General features: G+C 45.5%; 2 protein-coding genes across 17 annotated transcripts in view; one reads left to right on the top strand and one right to left on the bottom strand.

Annotated features, from left to right (window-relative positions):
- POLL (DNA polymerase lambda) overlaps window positions 1-7,683 on the bottom strand; it is a 127,033-nt gene extending 119,350 nt beyond the window's left edge. The window contains exons 1-8 of one of the 10 annotated variants that reach the window (XM_053389421.1): window positions 7,598-7,678; window positions 6,490-6,687; window positions 5,457-5,611; window positions 4,861-5,158; window positions 4,495-4,666; window positions 2,875-3,183; window positions 2,106-2,279; window positions 1,807-1,935 (exon numbers count right to left, since the gene is read on the bottom strand). In XM_053389421.1, the coding sequence (XP_053245396.1) occupies window positions 1,807-1,935; window positions 2,106-2,279; window positions 2,875-3,183; window positions 4,495-4,666; window positions 4,861-5,158; window positions 5,457-5,611; window positions 6,490-6,548 (1,296 nt within the window). In that variant the 5' untranslated portion in view covers window positions 6,549-6,687; window positions 7,598-7,678. Of the gene's footprint in view, window positions 1-1,806; window positions 1,936-2,105; window positions 2,280-2,874; window positions 3,184-4,494; window positions 4,667-4,860; window positions 5,159-5,456; window positions 5,612-6,334; window positions 6,466-6,489; window positions 6,975-7,597 lie in introns of those variants that run through there. The other 9 variants (XM_053389428.1, XM_053389423.1, XM_053389425.1 and 6 more) reach the window with 9 other exon arrangements.
- On the top strand, window positions 7,296-15,987 carry DPCD (deleted in primary ciliary dyskinesia homolog (mouse)). Of its 7 annotated transcripts, none has more exons than XM_053389439.1 (6): window positions 7,296-7,455; window positions 8,650-8,730; window positions 9,969-10,093; window positions 11,058-11,191; window positions 15,096-15,198; window positions 15,811-15,987. In XM_053389439.1, exons 1-6 carry the CDS (start codon window positions 7,311-7,313, stop codon window positions 15,913-15,915), a joined length of 693 nt encoding a protein of 230 aa, XP_053245414.1. In that variant the 5' UTR covers window positions 7,296-7,310; the 3' UTR covers window positions 15,916-15,987. The 7 variants fall into 7 exon arrangements, with proteins under 7 accessions (XP_053245414.1, XP_053245416.1, XP_053245418.1 ...); XM_053389441.1 differs by having other exon boundaries at window positions 7,296-7,401; XM_053389442.1 differs by lacking the exon at window positions 7,296-7,455 and adding an exon at window positions 7,720-7,809.
- The last annotated feature ends 1,794 nt before the right edge of the window (window positions 15,988-17,781 follow it).

Here is a 17,781-nt window from a genome sequence, read left to right on the forward strand (position 1 = left end):
GAATGCTAAAATTCTCAGGATGCTGAATTACATGAGTTGTTACGTATGCAGGTTAGCTAACTTGTGACCCATTTGTAGTTTGGGTTACAGGTGACAATAACCCTTCCAAATTATGGGATGTTACTCTGCTGCATAAACAAAGAATTCTGTCCAAAGCTGTAATGAAGCAGGTTGAAAAAGAGTGGGACCTGGGACCTTTTAGCCCTTTTAGAAGAGAAGGGTGTTAGCAAAATATGTGACGCAGCAGAACCAGTCCTAAAGTCACCAGGACATCCAAAATTCATACGGGATCAGTATTTTGGGCTGGCGTAAGGCTGGCTGACCCTGGCACTCTCCTCCTGCAGGGCTGGGCCATTTCCCATTTCATGGAAGGAAAACTCTTGGCGTGAAGAGCAAAATGTCCTGCTAGAACAGCAGTCAAACCCTAGACTGCTGGAAATCACATCCCAGGGGGTGGGTGCCCAAAGAAGAGTCCCTCGCCCAAGAGCTTCTCTGCACCAGCATACTTCTGATGGCTTCATTTAAAAGCATCACTTGAAGGTGATTTCAGAATTCAGGATTATGGGTGTCACGGTGCCAATAATCCATCTTACTAAACAAAGACATGATTGCTGCTTCAGAACATAGAGAGTGGCATGGGTAGAGGGAAAGGAAGCAGTTGTGGGGCTGGGCGGTGGCGGGAGGGGGAGGGTCTGAGTGCTCCTTGTCAGTCTCCAGGATCATCCTTCATTAGTGAGGGATAAGCTCATTAACCTTTGCCCTGCAACATTTGGGAACAGCTTTCATGGCTTTTCGAATGCAGATCTGTCCCTCTGCATCCTCAATTAAGTTTTCTTGAAAGCAGCCAGCCCCACACAGCACCTTGGGTCTCAGACGGACAGCAGCTAATCCCCTCATTCTCTTGCCTACTCCCTGAGGTGGGCAAGAAATGGGTAATTCCATCAAACCCACAATAGGTCCACTCCCAAGGGCAGGGGCTCCCAAAAGAGCGTTAATCCTGTGCAAGGAATGATGCCCTACCTGGCAACGATGCATTCTTCAGGAGCAGGCACTGTGACTGAGTGACAGTATCATGCTGCCCAGTGCTGCCATGGTGATTTCAATGTACAGGAGAAGCAGTGATAAAGGATCACGTAACTTCAGCCTATAAGCCGACAACTTGCAACCCAAAAAGAATTTTATGAACTGCCTATTGGCTTCTATGAGCACCATCCTGGTCAAACCCACAAAAGGAAGGGAGACCTGTTCAGAAAGTTAGAAAGCTCCCTTTCCCTACCATGGGAGGCACCACAAAGATTTTCAATGTGTTTTTGCACCACTGCTCTGCCAGTCTGAGGGTCCTTTTAGAGAAAGACTGGCCTATCAGGTTGGGAGCTTGCAAACAAAGGGGTGAGAATTGTTGGTTTGTAGCAAAAAAAAAAGACAGGTAAGATTTCTAGGCTCTCTTTAGAGCTGGGATGGGAAACCTCGGGTCCACCAGATCGTGTTGGGTCTCCAAATCCCATCAGTCAATGGCCAGGGATGATGGGAGCCGGAGTCCAACCACATTTGGAGGACCAAAGCTTCCCATCCCAGTTATACATGTTTGCAGAATCTGGTATGTGCCAGATTGCCAACCAGGAGGGAGGAAAGGCAAAACAGGCAGCGGTTTTGCTCATCATCCTTCCCTTTTGAACTGCCAGGAAGTCCAACTATGTGGGACCTACCAGAATTGTGGCTGCCTCAAGAGCTGATTTGATGAGGTGTGTCATGTGACCTGTTAAGCCTCGACATTGCTCTGCCCACAGTCCTCACAGGGGTACTCACCGTCTGCTCAATTTGGGCAGCTTCTTCACGTGGCATGCGCTCCAGCAAGTCCTCATAGTGCTTCAGGCCAATGGCCTGCTGGCTGGTGAGGGAAGCCTTAGTGCGGATGTCATCCAGAGTGCGGAAGCCCTGCCCAGAGGACACACGGGACATGTATGAAGTTCCCTCCTCTAGCAGGTTTTTCCATACCAGTTTCAGCAATGAAACTAAAGAATTAACTCACATATAGGGTCCTTGTAACAATACCATAATATAAGCAAAACTGCAGGACTTGTTGACAGCAGAGGAGAGAAAATTACCTGCTGGTACCACATCTGAGCAGTCTTGACTCCTGCTCCCCAGATATTGGAAAATACTTCCAGCACTGACACACTCTCACTGATGTGGTCCAGCTTTCGAAGGTGCCCACTCTCCAGGATCTCCACAATCTTTTCTGCCATCTGCTTCCCAATTCCAGGGATTTTGCAGGCTTCCTGAAAAACAGCCACAAACAGACAAAAGGCTACAATGATGATTTAATCTGGAAATATCATCTGTTTCCAGCTTGGAGATGACTAGGCTCAGCTTGGGCAGGGGGGGAATTGGTTCTTGACTCCTGAGGGTATCTAACACAGACCCTCCTATCCAAGAATCCACCTTCCTAAATTGGGATTTAGAAGCCTATGGATTTTTTGCAAATAAAATCTGATCTTTACTCTTTGAGTATAAGATTTTTCTGTCTTTCTCTCAGTGCAGACAGTGACTTCCTCTGCATTCCTTTTAAATGACCAGAAGCATAGTGTAGGCTTTCATACTTAAGAAATCTCTCTATACAGTGGCCCAAGTAGAAATGCTGCCAAGCCCAGGGAAGTTAAAACACAAGCAATTTGGACCTTACAACTGTCTGGTGCAATGAAGCTGCTGGCTAGCCACACAGGATGCAGTGCAGCCAGGAGTTGCAAGTGTGAGGCAGGGGAAGAGAGACTAGTTGCTCCATAGACTTAATGGCTGCTCCCAAGAACATTAAGCTGCAGCTGCTTAAGAGAAGACAAGAAAGGATTTGCTTTAGAAGAGATCTATCTGAGTTACCTGATAAGAGGTGACTGGCTTGTGGTAGCTCTTGAGGGCGTTTATGGCTTTTGAGTAACCCAGAGCCCTCCACTTGTCCCCTTGGACAGAGTAGGCTTTTGCCAGCTGCTCCAGCTTCTCTGTAATGCTCTGGTTATGATTAATTTTCTTGCTTGCAGAGGAGTGGGCACAAACCCACTTGCTAGTGGGAAGCACCACAGAAGAATCTCCTGGCAAAGTGTTTGGGTCTTTGCCTGACCTCAGTGCTTCCAGTTCTCCCAGAGTGACAACAGGCTCTTCCCCTTCAGTTCCCTCGTTGTCCAAGATTGTCTTTGGAGAGAGGTAGAAGAGGCAGCTGTGAAATGTAGCCATTACTTATGCAAGCAATTGCAAGGCACTGGCTCATAATGCATCAAAGGCAGGGAGACTCTGAAACATTAAAGGGGATTGGTAGTCCCTGTGAGATCCACCACAATCATTAGATAGGTTGAGAGAGAGAAATAAAAAGCATAAGCTGTACAGTTGCATATAACATGTTCCTCCCCTCAGTTATGATGATCATCTACAAGAAAGCATAGCTGGCAGAGTACTTGCAGTGACCATAATGCTATGGATTCATTTAACTTATGAAGGTGGCTTTATTTTGAAGTGGTGGTGATGAGCGAGCATGAATAAGATGTCCCATGTTACAGCAACTTTAGTGGCACAATTTCCTTTTGCTCTCTACTTCAGGCACAAGGGGGCAACATCCCATTATGAACATACCAGGTATTCCATTGACTAGTAGAAAACAGAAAGGATATAATACTTAAGAAGCTGAACAATGACTTCTATTCATTACACCTCGTGGTCAAGATGCTATAAGGAGCACATCGTAGTCAATATGATCTTTTTATGTTCTGACTTTAGGGTGCTAACACTTTGTAACTAGTATTTTACTAGCTGATTTTAATATTGCTTCAGAGTTAAGAAAGATTAAAATTCAAGGCAACTGGACATATAGAGCTTTTACACCAGTGTATATTTTTGCCAGATTCTCTGAATGAAGAGGAGACTTAGCATAAATGAAGGCATTGCCAAACAAAGACGGCAGCAGAATAACACACATACATTCTAACGCAGAAACAATCTGCCAAAAGCTCCTTCTACATTTTCCTATTTTTGTAACTTTTAGGTGGTCTGAAGTGAAGCTTGCTAGAAAAAGTAACCAAAGAAAGCACGTTAGGTGCCCAGCTTCTACAATGACAGCCCAGCATTTGTTTAATAGAGGCAAATTCACTCCTTTCAGAAGAGAAAAAAATGGTTGTATCATCTATAGACTCCACCTGCTTAATCTGTTGTCAACACACACACCTCGTTCCAATTACAATATTGTTCCCTAACTCTAAGAGGAGCATGACACCTTTTCATCTTTGGAACAAAGGGGTGTCAATCATGTCCACAGTGACAGCAGTTCTCTAAGATTTCAGGCAGGGCTTTCCCCCTGCCTTACCTGGAGACACTGGGGATTGAACCTGGGATATTCTGCATGCAAGGCAAATGCTCTGTCACTGAGCTACAGCTCTTCCCCAATAAAAACCCTGGCATAGCCTACAAAAATGCTCAAAAGCACAAAAATGGGAATCTGCTAAATGGGCTCACCCCTTTAACTTCTTGCTGCCCTGAGGAATTTGCTGCACTACAGGGAGCGCTGGAAACATCTGCCTGAGATTCATCCTTCAGTGCCAGGACTGCACTCTCCATTTGAGGCTGGACCATCACTTCATTCAGAAGTTGTGATTGCTGCTTTGAAGTGTCTGACACATCCAGATACCTGCCAAGAATCAAACATACAGCAAGGTGCAATCACTGATTCTGAAGGCAGCCATTCTATCCATAACAAGAGTGTGAGAAAATTGAAAAGAAATGGGGAATTCAATTCTCTTTCCTCTGTGTCCGTTCCCAAAATAAGAAATGGACTTCCACATAAAACTTGCCACCACATGCTGAAGTAAGAAAGGCACCTACTTCTCCGGGATGAAGAGACTGTAGCCAGTAGTCTTCAAGATCTGCTGTGCTGCAATACAGGAACTCAGCCAGGATGCCTTCACCAGTTGCAATCCCTGGGGTAACTTGGCTAGTTTGAGAAGCCGGAAAGCTCGGTCACAGTCCATGCCTTCATCCACTATAACATGTGTCACATCTGGGGAAAGCTGGTTGCACACAATTCCCCCGTTCTGGACGATCTGCTTGCGGAAGATCTCAGCCCTGGCCTGGCCAATTCCTGCTTGCAGCACATAGGCAGTGATTGGCTCCAACCATGCTGCTAATGAAAGCCAGAGAGAAAAGACTCAGCAAAGCAAGAGTAGGCTTCATGTCTTATCTGAGTGATGGGAGTCTGACAGCCTGAAGCCATAACTAGTATGGAGAAGACCAGATCTCTTGTAGCACACAGGTAAGACTTCAAAACTCAATGCCTCCATTTGATTGGAACCTTCCAGGTTTAAGTGATTTTCCCCCAAGTAAACCACTTGCACTAACAGCTAGGCCATAGTAATCTCAAGCAGAGCATGCTAGGTTGTCTCATAGCTTCACATGGCTGAGGAAGCAAACAGAAAACTCACCTTGCTCATTCTTGGTTTCTTCTTTCAGTACCTTTGTAGGCACTGCCTTCTGTGAATCATATCTGATCTTCTTTCGTTTGGGGAAAGCTTTGACAATTCCTTGGGGCTCCATGGAACATGGATGCCTCCTTCCCAGGCAGAAGTAAGCAGTCTTACTGAGGAAGATGGTAAAGATTGCAAGAGTTTGAAGTGACTAACAACACAAAGGTATTTGTAAACCTGAAATGAAAATCAAGCTATCATATGTCCCATGCCAACAGGTGAAACGTAACCTTATACGCAACTTTAGCTAGAGGTGGAAATTAATGAGGTGCAAGAATCTGACATGCCAATAGGGTAACTTCAGTTTCTAGGGGGCATGCCTTAGCTTGTGATCTACCTTAATGACAGAGAATCTTCTAGCAAAAGGCACTCCCTATGTTAATTCAGTTGTGTGTTTAGAGCTGGCCATTTATTTTTCTGCAACAGGTGAAAGGCCCTGGTAGATATCCCACCAAATCATTAATAGGTCTTATTCGCTTCAATTTGCAAAATGTGGTACATTCAAAGACCAACAGACTTAGTGCTTCATAGCAGTAACATAAGGCCACCTCCCTCAAGAATTCCTGAATACACACTAGCTCCACAGACACCACCTTTTATTTATATAGCATCCTCAGTGTGCATGGTACTTTACAGAGTATGAGGGCAGGCCCCTGCCCCGGGGAGCTTTCAATTTAAAATTCAACTCAGGGGAACAGTTTGGCTGCAGTTGTTTTTTTTAAGGGGGTACAGGGCAGGCTGTCTTCAGTGGAGCCCCCAGCACAAACCAAAACATACATTCCAGGATCTGCTGCCCCTTGGGCCCTCTAGTGGTGATGTTTCTGCAGCCACCAGACTCCCCTCACACTTCTCCACAGTGGCACTATAACAGGCAAGGTCCCAAGCAACCACTCAGTTCCTGGCCCATTTCAGAGCTGTCACCATCTCTGAGAAGGTCCATGACAGCACGCAGGGAGGTGGTGGAGAAATTATCAGCCTCCCCCTGGCTCACCTGTTGCGGTACTGCTGCAATGGGCTGGGAGTAGAGTGACTACTCAGCAATTCATCCATTACATCACTGGGGTCTCAGGCAAGCTCACAGGCAAGCCTGTGAAGGGAGCAGGATGCTGGTGACCACAGCAGTGCTGCCACTAGGGAGCCTAAATGGTGGTGGATACAGAGCATCAATCCTGGTGGCCCTGTTGGAGCCCTGAGAATTAAAAGTGGAGGCAAGGATAAACAGGGGGAAAACACACAATTGTTTGAGTTGCATGTGCTTAGGCTCAGTTACAGCCTTAGTTGCAGCAAGGCATAGGAACTAGGGAGCTGAGCCAAGGGCCTCACAGAAAAAGTAGGATTTGAGGAGGAATTTGAAAAATTAGGAAACACCACACAGGTATTGTGGGAGACAGTTTCAAGCATAAGGGGAGAAAGGGTAGATAGAGTATTTTGAGGGAGCAGGAGACTTTAGGATGGCTGAAGGTGGTAGAGCTGGAGGAGCCTACGTCACAAGCAGAAACCTAACAGGGTGTTCGTTGTAACAGGGCTACAGAGAGCGGAGGCAAGGGACGTGGAGCTTGTGCAGAATGCAAGAAGAGACAGGAAGCCAGAAGGAGGTGTCTCACTTCCAGAGTGGAGTGCCGGACAGATGTGAGGAGACCAAGATGAGACAATGCGAGACCATAAAGGAGAACAGGGGAGAGGTAAACATAGCCTGCTGGACTACGAATCCCATCGGCCCGGCCAAGCAGGCCAATATTGCCGTCGCCTCAGAGAGGTAAACAGAGCCTGCTGGACTACGAATCCCATCACCCCGGCCAAGCAGGATGGGAGATGGGGCTGATGAGAGATGGAGTCCAACACCGCCACAGGCCCCAGGTCCCTCTCCACGTGGCAGCGAGGCTTCGCGCCGGCAGGTATGCAGGTGCGCCGACTCTTCTTGCACCTGTGCGCTCGCTCTCTTCCGATCTCCCCTCGGGTAGGATGAGGCCCACTAAGGAGGGAGGGGGGCGGGGCTAAGGAGACGCGCGGAGAGGCCTAGAAACGCCCCTCGGGCGGAGGAAGGAGAGCGCGCGCGCGCGGTGGGGGCGGGGAGCTATTTCGCGTTTTATTTCACTTACCCGGGGAGTTGCGGGCGCGAAAGAGGACTGGGGGAGGGCGAGGGGGAGAAGCAGCAAAACTTCCCCCCGCGCGGCGTTTTCTTCCGTGTCCGGTCAGGAGAGGCCGGAAGTGTAGGGCGGTTGCCCTGGCAATGCGTCCGGCGGCATCATGGCCGGGCCGAGTTGGCTGGAGCAGCTGCGCGCGGCGCGGAAGACCGCCCTGCTCGGGGACGGTAAATGGGAGCGGGGCGTCCTCGGCAGACCTTCCTCCGGGGAGCTCGGAGGGAGCGGGGAGCGGCGAGGCCCGGATCCTGACGGGCTGCGGACGAGCACCGGCGAGGGACGGGGGTGGACTGGGGCGAGTACGAGGAAGCGGGGAAAGTAGAGCCCCGGGGTCAGTGGGGTGTATGCAATGCAGGGCTTAGGACTGCTGACTGCGGTCCACGAAAGCCTGTGCCACAATAAATTTGGTTACAACACTCTACTGTCCCGTGTCTTCTCCGAAATAAGACTCTTTGGTTCCAGTGGGACTTGCTTCCAAGGTAAAGGGGTCTAGGAGCCATCCAATTCATATTTACTCAGAAGTGAATCCTACTGTGTTCAGCTTGGGCTTGTTTCCAGGCGAGTGTGAGTTGGGCTGTCACCTTCGCATTAAGGCTGCTTTAGTACGTACAGCCCAAGGGCTCGACTGAGGCGGCAGCCCCTGCTTGTGCTTACCTGGGAAGCAGCCCCAGTGAGGTGCCCTGGGAACTTGTCGAAGGGTGGGGGTATAAATCTCTTAAAATAACAATTAAAACTGAACTTAACTAAGAGTAAATTTGCAAAGGGTTGGGCCTTAGTCATTTACGCTTGGGTCAGTCCCATTGAAATCTCTGTCCGCTGTCCCATAAGATCAAGCTGTATGATTTAGGGTGGCAGCCTGTGAATGCCAGAATGCCACAGATGCTGTGGTCTAGACTTTTGGCTTCTCCAGCTAAGTCTTGGGGTAGCTGAAAACAGGGTCAGGGAGTGTCAGTGGGTGGGACTTTTCTCTACATCATTTCTGTGGATTCACTCACCTCTGCTCTCCTTAGGTATGCGAAAAATCCATTACTTGTTTGACAATGGGAAGGAGATGGCAGAGGAATATGACCTGAAGACAAACCAGCTGCTTTGTAAGCAAGCTTCCTTTCTTTCTTAGGAGTTTAAAATTGGTCATAACAGGGGCTTGGCCTATTAATAGTACAGGTTGATGAGAAGTAGGAGCTTGCATCTGACAGTTACTGCACATAGCACAGGTCCGGGTTTCATATTGATCATAGCAAAGGGAAGTTCCCAGTCAAAAATGCCTTTAGTTATAGCGCAGCTTCGAATTAGGCCGCTTGTGACTCATTCATTTCATCCTCCCACTCAATTTGGTAAATATTTCCAACATAGAAGTAGAATAGAATTGTACAGTGGTACCTTGGGTTAAGAACTTAATTCGTTCTGGAGGTCCGTTCTTAACCTGAAACTGTTCTTAACCTGTGGTACCACTTTAGCTACTGGGGCCTCCCGCTGCCGCCGCACCACCACTGTGCAATTTCTGTTCTCATCCTGAAGCAAAGTTCTTAACCTGAGGTAACCTGAGGTACCACTGTACTTTGAGTTAGGAAGCAAATTCATACTTGATAGGACCACGGGAAAGAATACTCTTGTAGAATGAGCTTGCATGTTACATATTAGCAGTGATGCAAGTAGGAAATTTTCCCAATACTACATTTATCCTTGGACATTTGTGTGTTTCTAAAACTGCATTATTCCATAAAATTCAACAGTAACATGCATTAAGCATGTATGTCTGAGCCAGAAAAGACTGTGAGTATATTTCCATGAAAGCTGAAGGCCTGATTGTTTTGACCTTGCCCCTGAGGCCTCATGATCACACTTCTCCCAACTTCTGCATATTGAGTGTGAACATCTGAGCTGGGTAAGGCCACATATATAGACTTCTCTAGGAGCTGAAACTTTGAGCATGATAGCCCCACCCTCAAGTTATGTGGTTCCCCATACCCATGTGGATCTCATGGGTGGGGAACTGTGCATGGCTCTGTTGCCCCTTTCAGCATGCGGGGCATAACTGAGGATAAATTAAAACTTAAAGTTTAAATAACCCACCATTGCTAAATCAGCTTCAATTGGTTTTTAGCATTGGGAAATTTTCTTATTTCAATTTTTTCCAGAAAACCTACACCATGCCTAGTGCAGTTTCTTGTTAATCATGTCTTACTCCTATATAAAAATTCTCAGTCATGCAACATCTGAAGTTACTCCTTGAAGTGTCAAGAGAATCCCATCCTCAAATGCAAATTTACTGAGGATGTTTCCCTGAAAAAGCAATTGAAAGAGGTGCTTCCTTTCTGTTTCTTTGCAGTGAGGAAATGGAGAGAGAAGAATGCCTTGGGTGCTAGTGGCGCTTGGCAGGTTGAGGTGGGAGAGCCAAACTTGCTGGCATCAGGACCTCTGGATCGTGAGCTCATTAAGGAGAGCAGTACTAATGTAAGTAAGGCAAGTTCCTTTCTACATCACAATCACATCTGAAATTGCTATGGGTCTCATTTTCCTAGGTTACCTGTTCTGAATTCTGAGACTACAGTTTGGCTTCTTAAGATGAGTAGTAATGCTTCCATTGCAAAGTAACATAATGTAGCTCATCTTAGCTTTGGAGCAGAGAAAGAGGTAATGCATGGTTTCTGTTTCCTTGGGGATGTATCTGGGTTGAGAAACCATACGTAGTACTCGGTTAGGTGACTTTACTTCGTGACTCACTGGAGAACATATGCCTATGACATTAGTGCTGGTATAAACTTGTAAAGCTGTCTCACACCAAGTCAGACTATTGGTCCATCAATATTACCTGACTGGCAGCAGCTACTTACTGAATTAGGAATGTTTCCAAGTGCTACTGTTTAAAATAATTTAACCAAAGATACCAGATCCTAAAACTTTCTGCATGCAAGGCATGTGCTGTCCCACTATGCTATGGCCCTTCCTTAAGATAAATAGCTCTCTCCATAGAATGACCAAGGGAAATTCATGATCTCACCACCAGCATGGGGTAACCAATGTTCCTTGTGGAACGGGCTCATGATACCTCTACCAGAAACCACATTGTTCCTCATCTATGAGACCTTTGTTACTTTAACCTGTTTTCTTCTGGTTTAAATCTAATACAGCTTTCTTCCTCCCCATTCTTCCACATCAGTTTCATTTGTGTATCCTGAAGAAGCCTCTGACTGCTTGGAAATTATATAAATGACTTATAGACTTATAGAATTCCTGATACGTTTGAGGAACTATAAGCGAGGGTGGGGGGTGACCTCAAAGAGAGTCCATCCTCAGTACTGCTATGTGGGTCCACATAACTAGACCAAGCACCTGAATGTGCAAAGCCCAAAACTCCCCACTGCTATCTATTCCATCTGAATGATGCCAGGATAACTGAAATGTGCCTTTTCTCTAGCCTATCTTTATGCGCAAAGACACTAAGAACAGCTTCCAGTGGCGGATCCGGAACTTGCCCTATCCTAAAGATGTCTATCGTGTTTCAGTGGAGAAGGATGAGCGCTGCTGTGTGGTCCGTACAACAAATAAGAAGTCAGTAAGCACAAGGTTCCCTTGAGGTGGGGCGAAGCTGAGTGGGGGGCTGCAGATTTTGATAAAGCCCAGGATCTGGAGAAAACTTATTGCAAAGTTTTATCACTTCTCCTCTTCCTGCTTGACAATAGCATTACAAACAGAAGCAAATGCATTACTCAATCCCAATTTTTAATGAAGAAGTTGCGGGGAAAACATTGATTTTCCCTTCCATTCTCTAACCTATTTTTTGTGCAATCCCTGAAAATTACCTAGAGGTGGTGCTGTTGGCAAAGAGCTGCTTTGCTCTCTTTGGCCAGTTATGTTTTTAAGTTAAAGATCTTCTGAGGGCAAAGAATACTATTAATCAGTGACAGTGAAGGGCCATGGATATGGTTGAGACTTGTCGAACACTTCACAATGAAGGCCAGGCTACATTGACCCTGTAGGCCTTCCACTTAGCATCTTTGCTATCTGACTGCAATTGGCAGGTGCAAGATCAAGTTCTTGCTGCTCAATGGCCTCCTCTTGATAGGTATGGAGATGCTTAAGTACTTCTTGATTTAAGCAGCCCTTGACTAGCCTCGACTTTCTGCAGAAACGCATGGTGCATCTCATAACACAGGTATTCAGGGTCAACCAACAAAGTTGATTACCAGTAGATTGAGGCCACACAGAAGAGGGGACTTATTCACACATATAAAACAATGGGCTGATGATCACTGGCTTTGATGGCTTTAAAGGAAACATGACAAATTGATTGGGGATTTACCTATTATTGGCTACTAGATATGATAGTTAAATGGTATCTCTATGTCCAAAAGCATAGCATCTCTGAATACCAACAGCAGAGAGCCGGTTCATTCATGTTTTGCTTGTGGGCTACTGGTTAGCAGGCCTGTACGGAAGAGGAGAAGAAGGGAGATAATTTTGGTTTTCAGAACTGCGAGAAGGGAAAGATGAGGTACATCTAGGTACATTAGATATACCTGGAGTGAACTGCTCTTAACTGTGTGCAGGATCAAATCCCCAGGATCTTCTCTTCAACAAGCAAGACATGTATTGTGAAAGGCAAAAGTGTTGGGTTGGCATCCACATCTTGAACTTAAGAGGTGACACATAAGAAGGAGTGTCTCCTGCCCTGTAAGCCTCTCTGTAGTTTAAGATTTACAGGAGAGGGCTTTCTTTCTTTTGTAGCACCTCCCTTATGGAACTCCCTTTCCAGCAAGGCCTGCCCTGCTGCAGTCCCCACCCCTGCTACTCCGAATGCCGGTGAAGTCCTTTTTCAAAAAGCTTCTGGGACTATAGATGGCTGCTAATATAGTGAATAGTGGTGGTGGGGATAAAATAATCTGAATTCAGATTTCCTGCCCTTATTGCTAGTGGTATATTATTTTGAGAGGAGCAGAGATGCTGTGTGTGTTTGATCTTCTTTACAATTGTTGTACTCTTAGTGCTTTTACCAAAATCAGGCTTTTGTTTAGGCTAGATATAAACTCCTAAAAACCGTGTCAATTCTTGTGGCTGGGTAAACAAGTCCATCCCTGCACTTAGGAGTCCAAAGAGACTACAGTTAGGGATATCTTTATGCCTCCAACAGCTGCATGGCAGGCAGAAGTTAAACAGATGAAATCTCCACGCAGGGAGATGCACCGAGGGAGAAAACTAAACCTATTGAACATTGACTATGCAGCTGTTGACAGCACAGGAGCCCTGCCAGAACACACAGCTGCCCCGAGGGACCTTAAAAAAGAAAATATTGCCATCCGCTCCAACTCATTCATTGTTGGCCCCTCTAGCCACAGCAAAAGGCTGCTCAAGTGGGATTTGCTCTAGCCCTCTTGCTGTAAAACAAATCCATTAAAGCAAACTTTCCAAACAAACAGGCAAAGCCTCTTCAGCCACAGCAGATTCAATTATTGCAGGGCAAGGTAGCAGTTAACATTACACTAGAAGGGGGCAAAGCAGCAGATCTGTTTTCCTTTGATCTCTCACAGATTTTAGTTGGAGACCATACCAGGTATTATTTTCCCCACTACTTCAGTCCTGGGGAAGGCTGGGGGGCAAAGTTGGTGTTCCCAGTGCGGGTTCCTTAGGCTCTTTGAAACACTGGGCTTTTTCTGGGACCTGCTTTTTATTGTCTCAATCAGTAAGAAGTTAACACTTCCTTAACATGTCTTTGTGTTCAACTAATCTTTGCAGTTTAACCTTTGACACCCCTATTATTATCCATGTCTGCCACCTTTCCCAAATTTACGCAGAAGGCTCCGAGCCCTGCGGTAACATTCCTTGCTAGCAGGCAAAGCATCCAAGGCTGGTTGTCCTTTGTATGCATTTTCGCTAAGGCTTGGAAAATAAAGGGTTCATGTTTTGTGCAGCAGTAGTTCAAGCAGTCGACCTCTAAGCAGAACGGGCTTAATGGAGAAGGATTGCTTATGGGCCTGACACCAGGGAATAAATTCTCCCATTCAGTTTGGGGCACCAGAAACATGTCCATGCGATGGAGGGAATTTCACAAGGGAAGAGTAACAAAGGGGCTAAATGGTAGTAGTGCAGAGGGTGGGGTAGGGGGGAGATAAGAATAATGTTCACTCAGTTTTGTTAAGTCATAGCTGGGTAGAAGACAGACTGTTTAGATCCACCAGATACTTGGCAGGACAAAGGTGTATGAACCAATACAGATTCAAGGTAATTGAAAATAAACAGCCCTTCAAACAGTTATGGTTCTCTCCCACTTTACCCAGCACTCTGCAGCCACATTTGGAAAACACAGCTTTCACGTGATTAAGAAATCTTAAGTCAGTTGGTGTTACAGTGGTACCTTGGTTTTTGAACGTCTTGGAAGTCAAACGTTTTGGTTTTCGAATGCCGAAAACCCGGAAGTAAATGCTTCGATTTTTAAACGCATCTTGGAAATCGAAATTCAATTTTCTCTATTGAATTTGCAGACCACCCTTTGTGCCTTGGGTTTTCGAATGTTTCGGAAGTCGAACGGTCTTCCAGAACGGATTATGTTCGAAAACCGAGGTACCACGGTATTCATATTGACTTATTAATAAAAATAAAATTCATTAACAGAGCTAGTCTAACCTTAGCTGGGGTGTGGGACAGAATGGTGTAGCCACCACTGCACCCACTCACGCTGGCAGGAATGGAACGCAGGGCACACAGGCAAACCTATGTGGCAAACTCTGCACTATGCTAGTCTTGGGTTGGTGTAGCAACTGGACCCATATCTGGACCAGTGCCATCAACTAACAGCAGTGGTCCTGACTCAGCTCCTTCTGCCCCAGAACACTCCATCTGGGGGCTTTCTGTGAGTTAGTGCCAATGGGAATCTTGCAAGCTGTACCCCTTCCTGCTCACACCTTTGGTAGGATGATCTAGAAGCTGCACACTGGAGGAGTGGAGCTGCTGGAGCTGTTTGGGACTGGGCAGAGGGAGACCTGCACAGCAAATCAGGGAGATAGTTTGCAGCCTAAATGTGCACATGAGAAAATAAATCTAAGGGGAAAACAAGCACACTTCATTTTTGAATGATGCTGTGTTGTAGTAGATATCATCTGTGGAATCCCTCCTCTCTCATAGCAGGTGGGATATCTTAAAATGGTGCTTGCCATTGCAATTTATATGTACTTGCATTAAAAAACACTATAGTCCCAGCAACCAGGGACATCTTCAGACTCAATCAAAATGTGTGCTTTTAAAATTGATTAAACATGCAGCCATGTTGGGAGAGTGATCAATGTTAAATATTGAAACTGTTTCTGGTCAAAATAGAAGTATGAATGCATTTCTGTTTCTCTAACTTGTAGATTAGGTTTTATGTATAGGATTACATCTTAATGAACTAGCTTTCGAAAGATGACAAAAGTAAGAGCAAAAATGGTCTTACCCTCACATTCTCTCTCATGCTTATCTTCAGATATTACAAGAAATTCTCCGTTCCTGACTTAGACAGATTCCAACTGCCCTTGGATAGTACTGCTCTGAGCTTTACTCATGCCAACAACACATTAATAATCACGGTAGGTACCTATAAGACTGATTTGTCAATGTAACTTAGAACTTTTCCTGGCCTTCCTTTTGGCATCACCATCTCTGTGAAAACTGGAGAAACAAATAGAAAAATAGGCCCTTAAGTACAATGAAAAATTACAAAATTAGGAGCTAATAAGTTTCTTGAGGCTTAGCAGGAAAAATCCTAATTACTATTTCTGTTTCTGCTTCAGAGTTTAGAATGCCATAGGATTTACACATTTCCTCCTCTCCCATGAGTAACCATCTTTTTCTTATGGCTGTAATGTTTAGTGTAGATATTCAAAACTGCTTGGGTATATGAAGTAGAATGTAATAGCCAGCAAAGTTAAGTGAATAGTTTGCCAGGGGAGACTGTGCAGTCCAGTAGTCTAACCAGGGTGAAGTTCCAATATGAGATAACATGCATTAAATTAGATGCATTTGAGATACAGTTTTATGCTGTATTTCCTCTGTAAATTATTATGCTCAGTGTTATTGAATTTTGGGGTGACTGCAAAGACTTCGCAAGTGTGAGAATTTCCAAGGGCTTGCAAGCTTGACACTGTGTAACAGCTCTGTTTGTGCTAGAGATATATGCGGCTTATTTTTCGTTTTCACAGTACCTGAAGCCAGCAGAGATTCTGGCTGCAGAGGAGGAGCTGCAAAAGGAGCTAAAGAAGATCAAGGCAGCTAATAATGGAGATGGGGAATGCAAGACACAGTAGCCAGCAGTTGCAGAATGTCATCTGTATATATTTTACTACTTTTATTTAATAAAGGAGATGATTGGAGACAAACTTTTTGGTTACCTGAGTTTGTAGATTCTGAAAGAGCTTTCTCGCAAGACTTTTAGAGCTCCCCATCAGCCTGCTGGTGTCCAGCACAGGTGAGAAGCACCAGTCTCTTAGGAGTTGACGTCTTTGTATGTGTGCTAATTACAATTCTCGGGGAGCCAAAACTCCCATATTGGCCTGAATATAAGCCGCACCTTTAAAATTGGAGGGGAGGAAGAAAAAAAGGGGGGGAAATGCCCAAATATCAGCTGCTCCATTCCTCGTTGCTGCTGGCTGCATACTGGGGGGGGGGAGCCGTGCTGCGTTGCCGGTGGCCTTTTCCCTTCCTCCCTCTCTCCCTTCCCAGCCTTGGGGGACTACATATGGGGCGGGCACCGCTATGCTGCGCTCCTGGCTGCATACCGTAAGGTCGTGAATATAAGCTGCGCTTTCACTTTTCACAGTCGGAATTTGGGGGGGAAGTGAGGCTTATACTCAGGCCAATATGGTATATGCATCCTCTATAGCACTATGAATTACTTTAAAGGTTCTAAAAATTCGTGTCTTTGTCTTCAAGAATATGGCAGGAGAGAGGTCCCAGAAAAAAGATGAGTACCATTACTTCTCCTACTGCATGCAATAGCATTTAAAGTTGATATAAAGGGAAGTGCAAGAACCAAGTAAGCATATCTTACATAGTTTCCAGCTGACAGTGTCAGCTGCCCGCAGTTGCCCCTCAAACTGAACACCCAACCTGTTTCAAACAAAGCATAAAGGATTTTTTCCCACTGCCTTTGCCCTAGAACGTGTATATTCTGAGCTCTCAATACTTTGACCTCTCTCAGTATATCATTTATGCCAGTTTGTACCACTATTGAAGGTATCAATTTCATTTTAATAAAAGCAAATGTTCAAATTTCTATGCTGGTTTCTCAATCCCGTATGCGTGGAAGAATAACCTGATCTTGTAACAATATCTGTCCACTCTATCATTCTTCTATGAAAACTATATCCCTCTCAGCCTGATCCCAATTTTATATGTGAATAATGGCTAGAATTTTTTAATTAAACAACAACATCGGCCAGGCACACAACAGGCAAAAGGTAGATGATTATCTTTAAGCTGCAGGTTCACAAACCTTAAAAGCACAGCCTTTCCTAGTTTCCATAGAACTCTGCTATACTAATGGCAAATAGAACCAACAAGGTTACTTGCAACAAAATGTTATAGTCTGTAGAGCTGCTGTTCAGCGGTCCAGCCATTTCCCCCTCATTGAACATTCAGCATTCTTTGGCTAGGCATGCTCAGTCCTCAATGAGTTGCTGCTGGGGGCTGCCCCATAAATTTTTGTATTCCTGAAGATCTTTTAACCTTTGGGTTCTCTCCTAAGCATGCTGATTTCTCAGTGCCACTCACTGAATTTGTTAGGACTGTATATCTTAATGGAAGGCTGGAGATAGGATGATCAAGGAAGGTGTCACAAACACAGGTGTTTGTTGGGAGTGGCTGACAGGGGCTAGGGTACTTGGCTACTTTCCCCCTGTTGTGTCCTACTCTTAGAAGTAATCAGGAATGGATGTTGCACAAAGTTCTCGGAGAAAAACATCCTGGTAGATTGTGGTCGATCACAGGCAAGTAATGTCCCCTTAATGGACTGCAGGTGCTAGGTCCCTTCGTTGGCGCCGCAGCAGCAGTGACTGTTGCGGGAAAGCAAAATTAATGTTAGCTGTATCGCTGTGTGTGATGTGCACCTTTTTAATGATTCCCCCCCCCCCCCGATTGTCTTTTCCCCTCCCTCCTCAAAAAAAAACCTCCCA

The sequence above is a fragment of the Podarcis raffonei genome, chromosome 5 (genome assembly GCF_027172205.1).
Source record: "Podarcis raffonei isolate rPodRaf1 chromosome 5, rPodRaf1.pri, whole genome shotgun sequence".
Classification (NCBI taxonomy): Eukaryota; Metazoa; Chordata; class Lepidosauria; order Squamata; family Lacertidae; genus Podarcis; species Podarcis raffonei.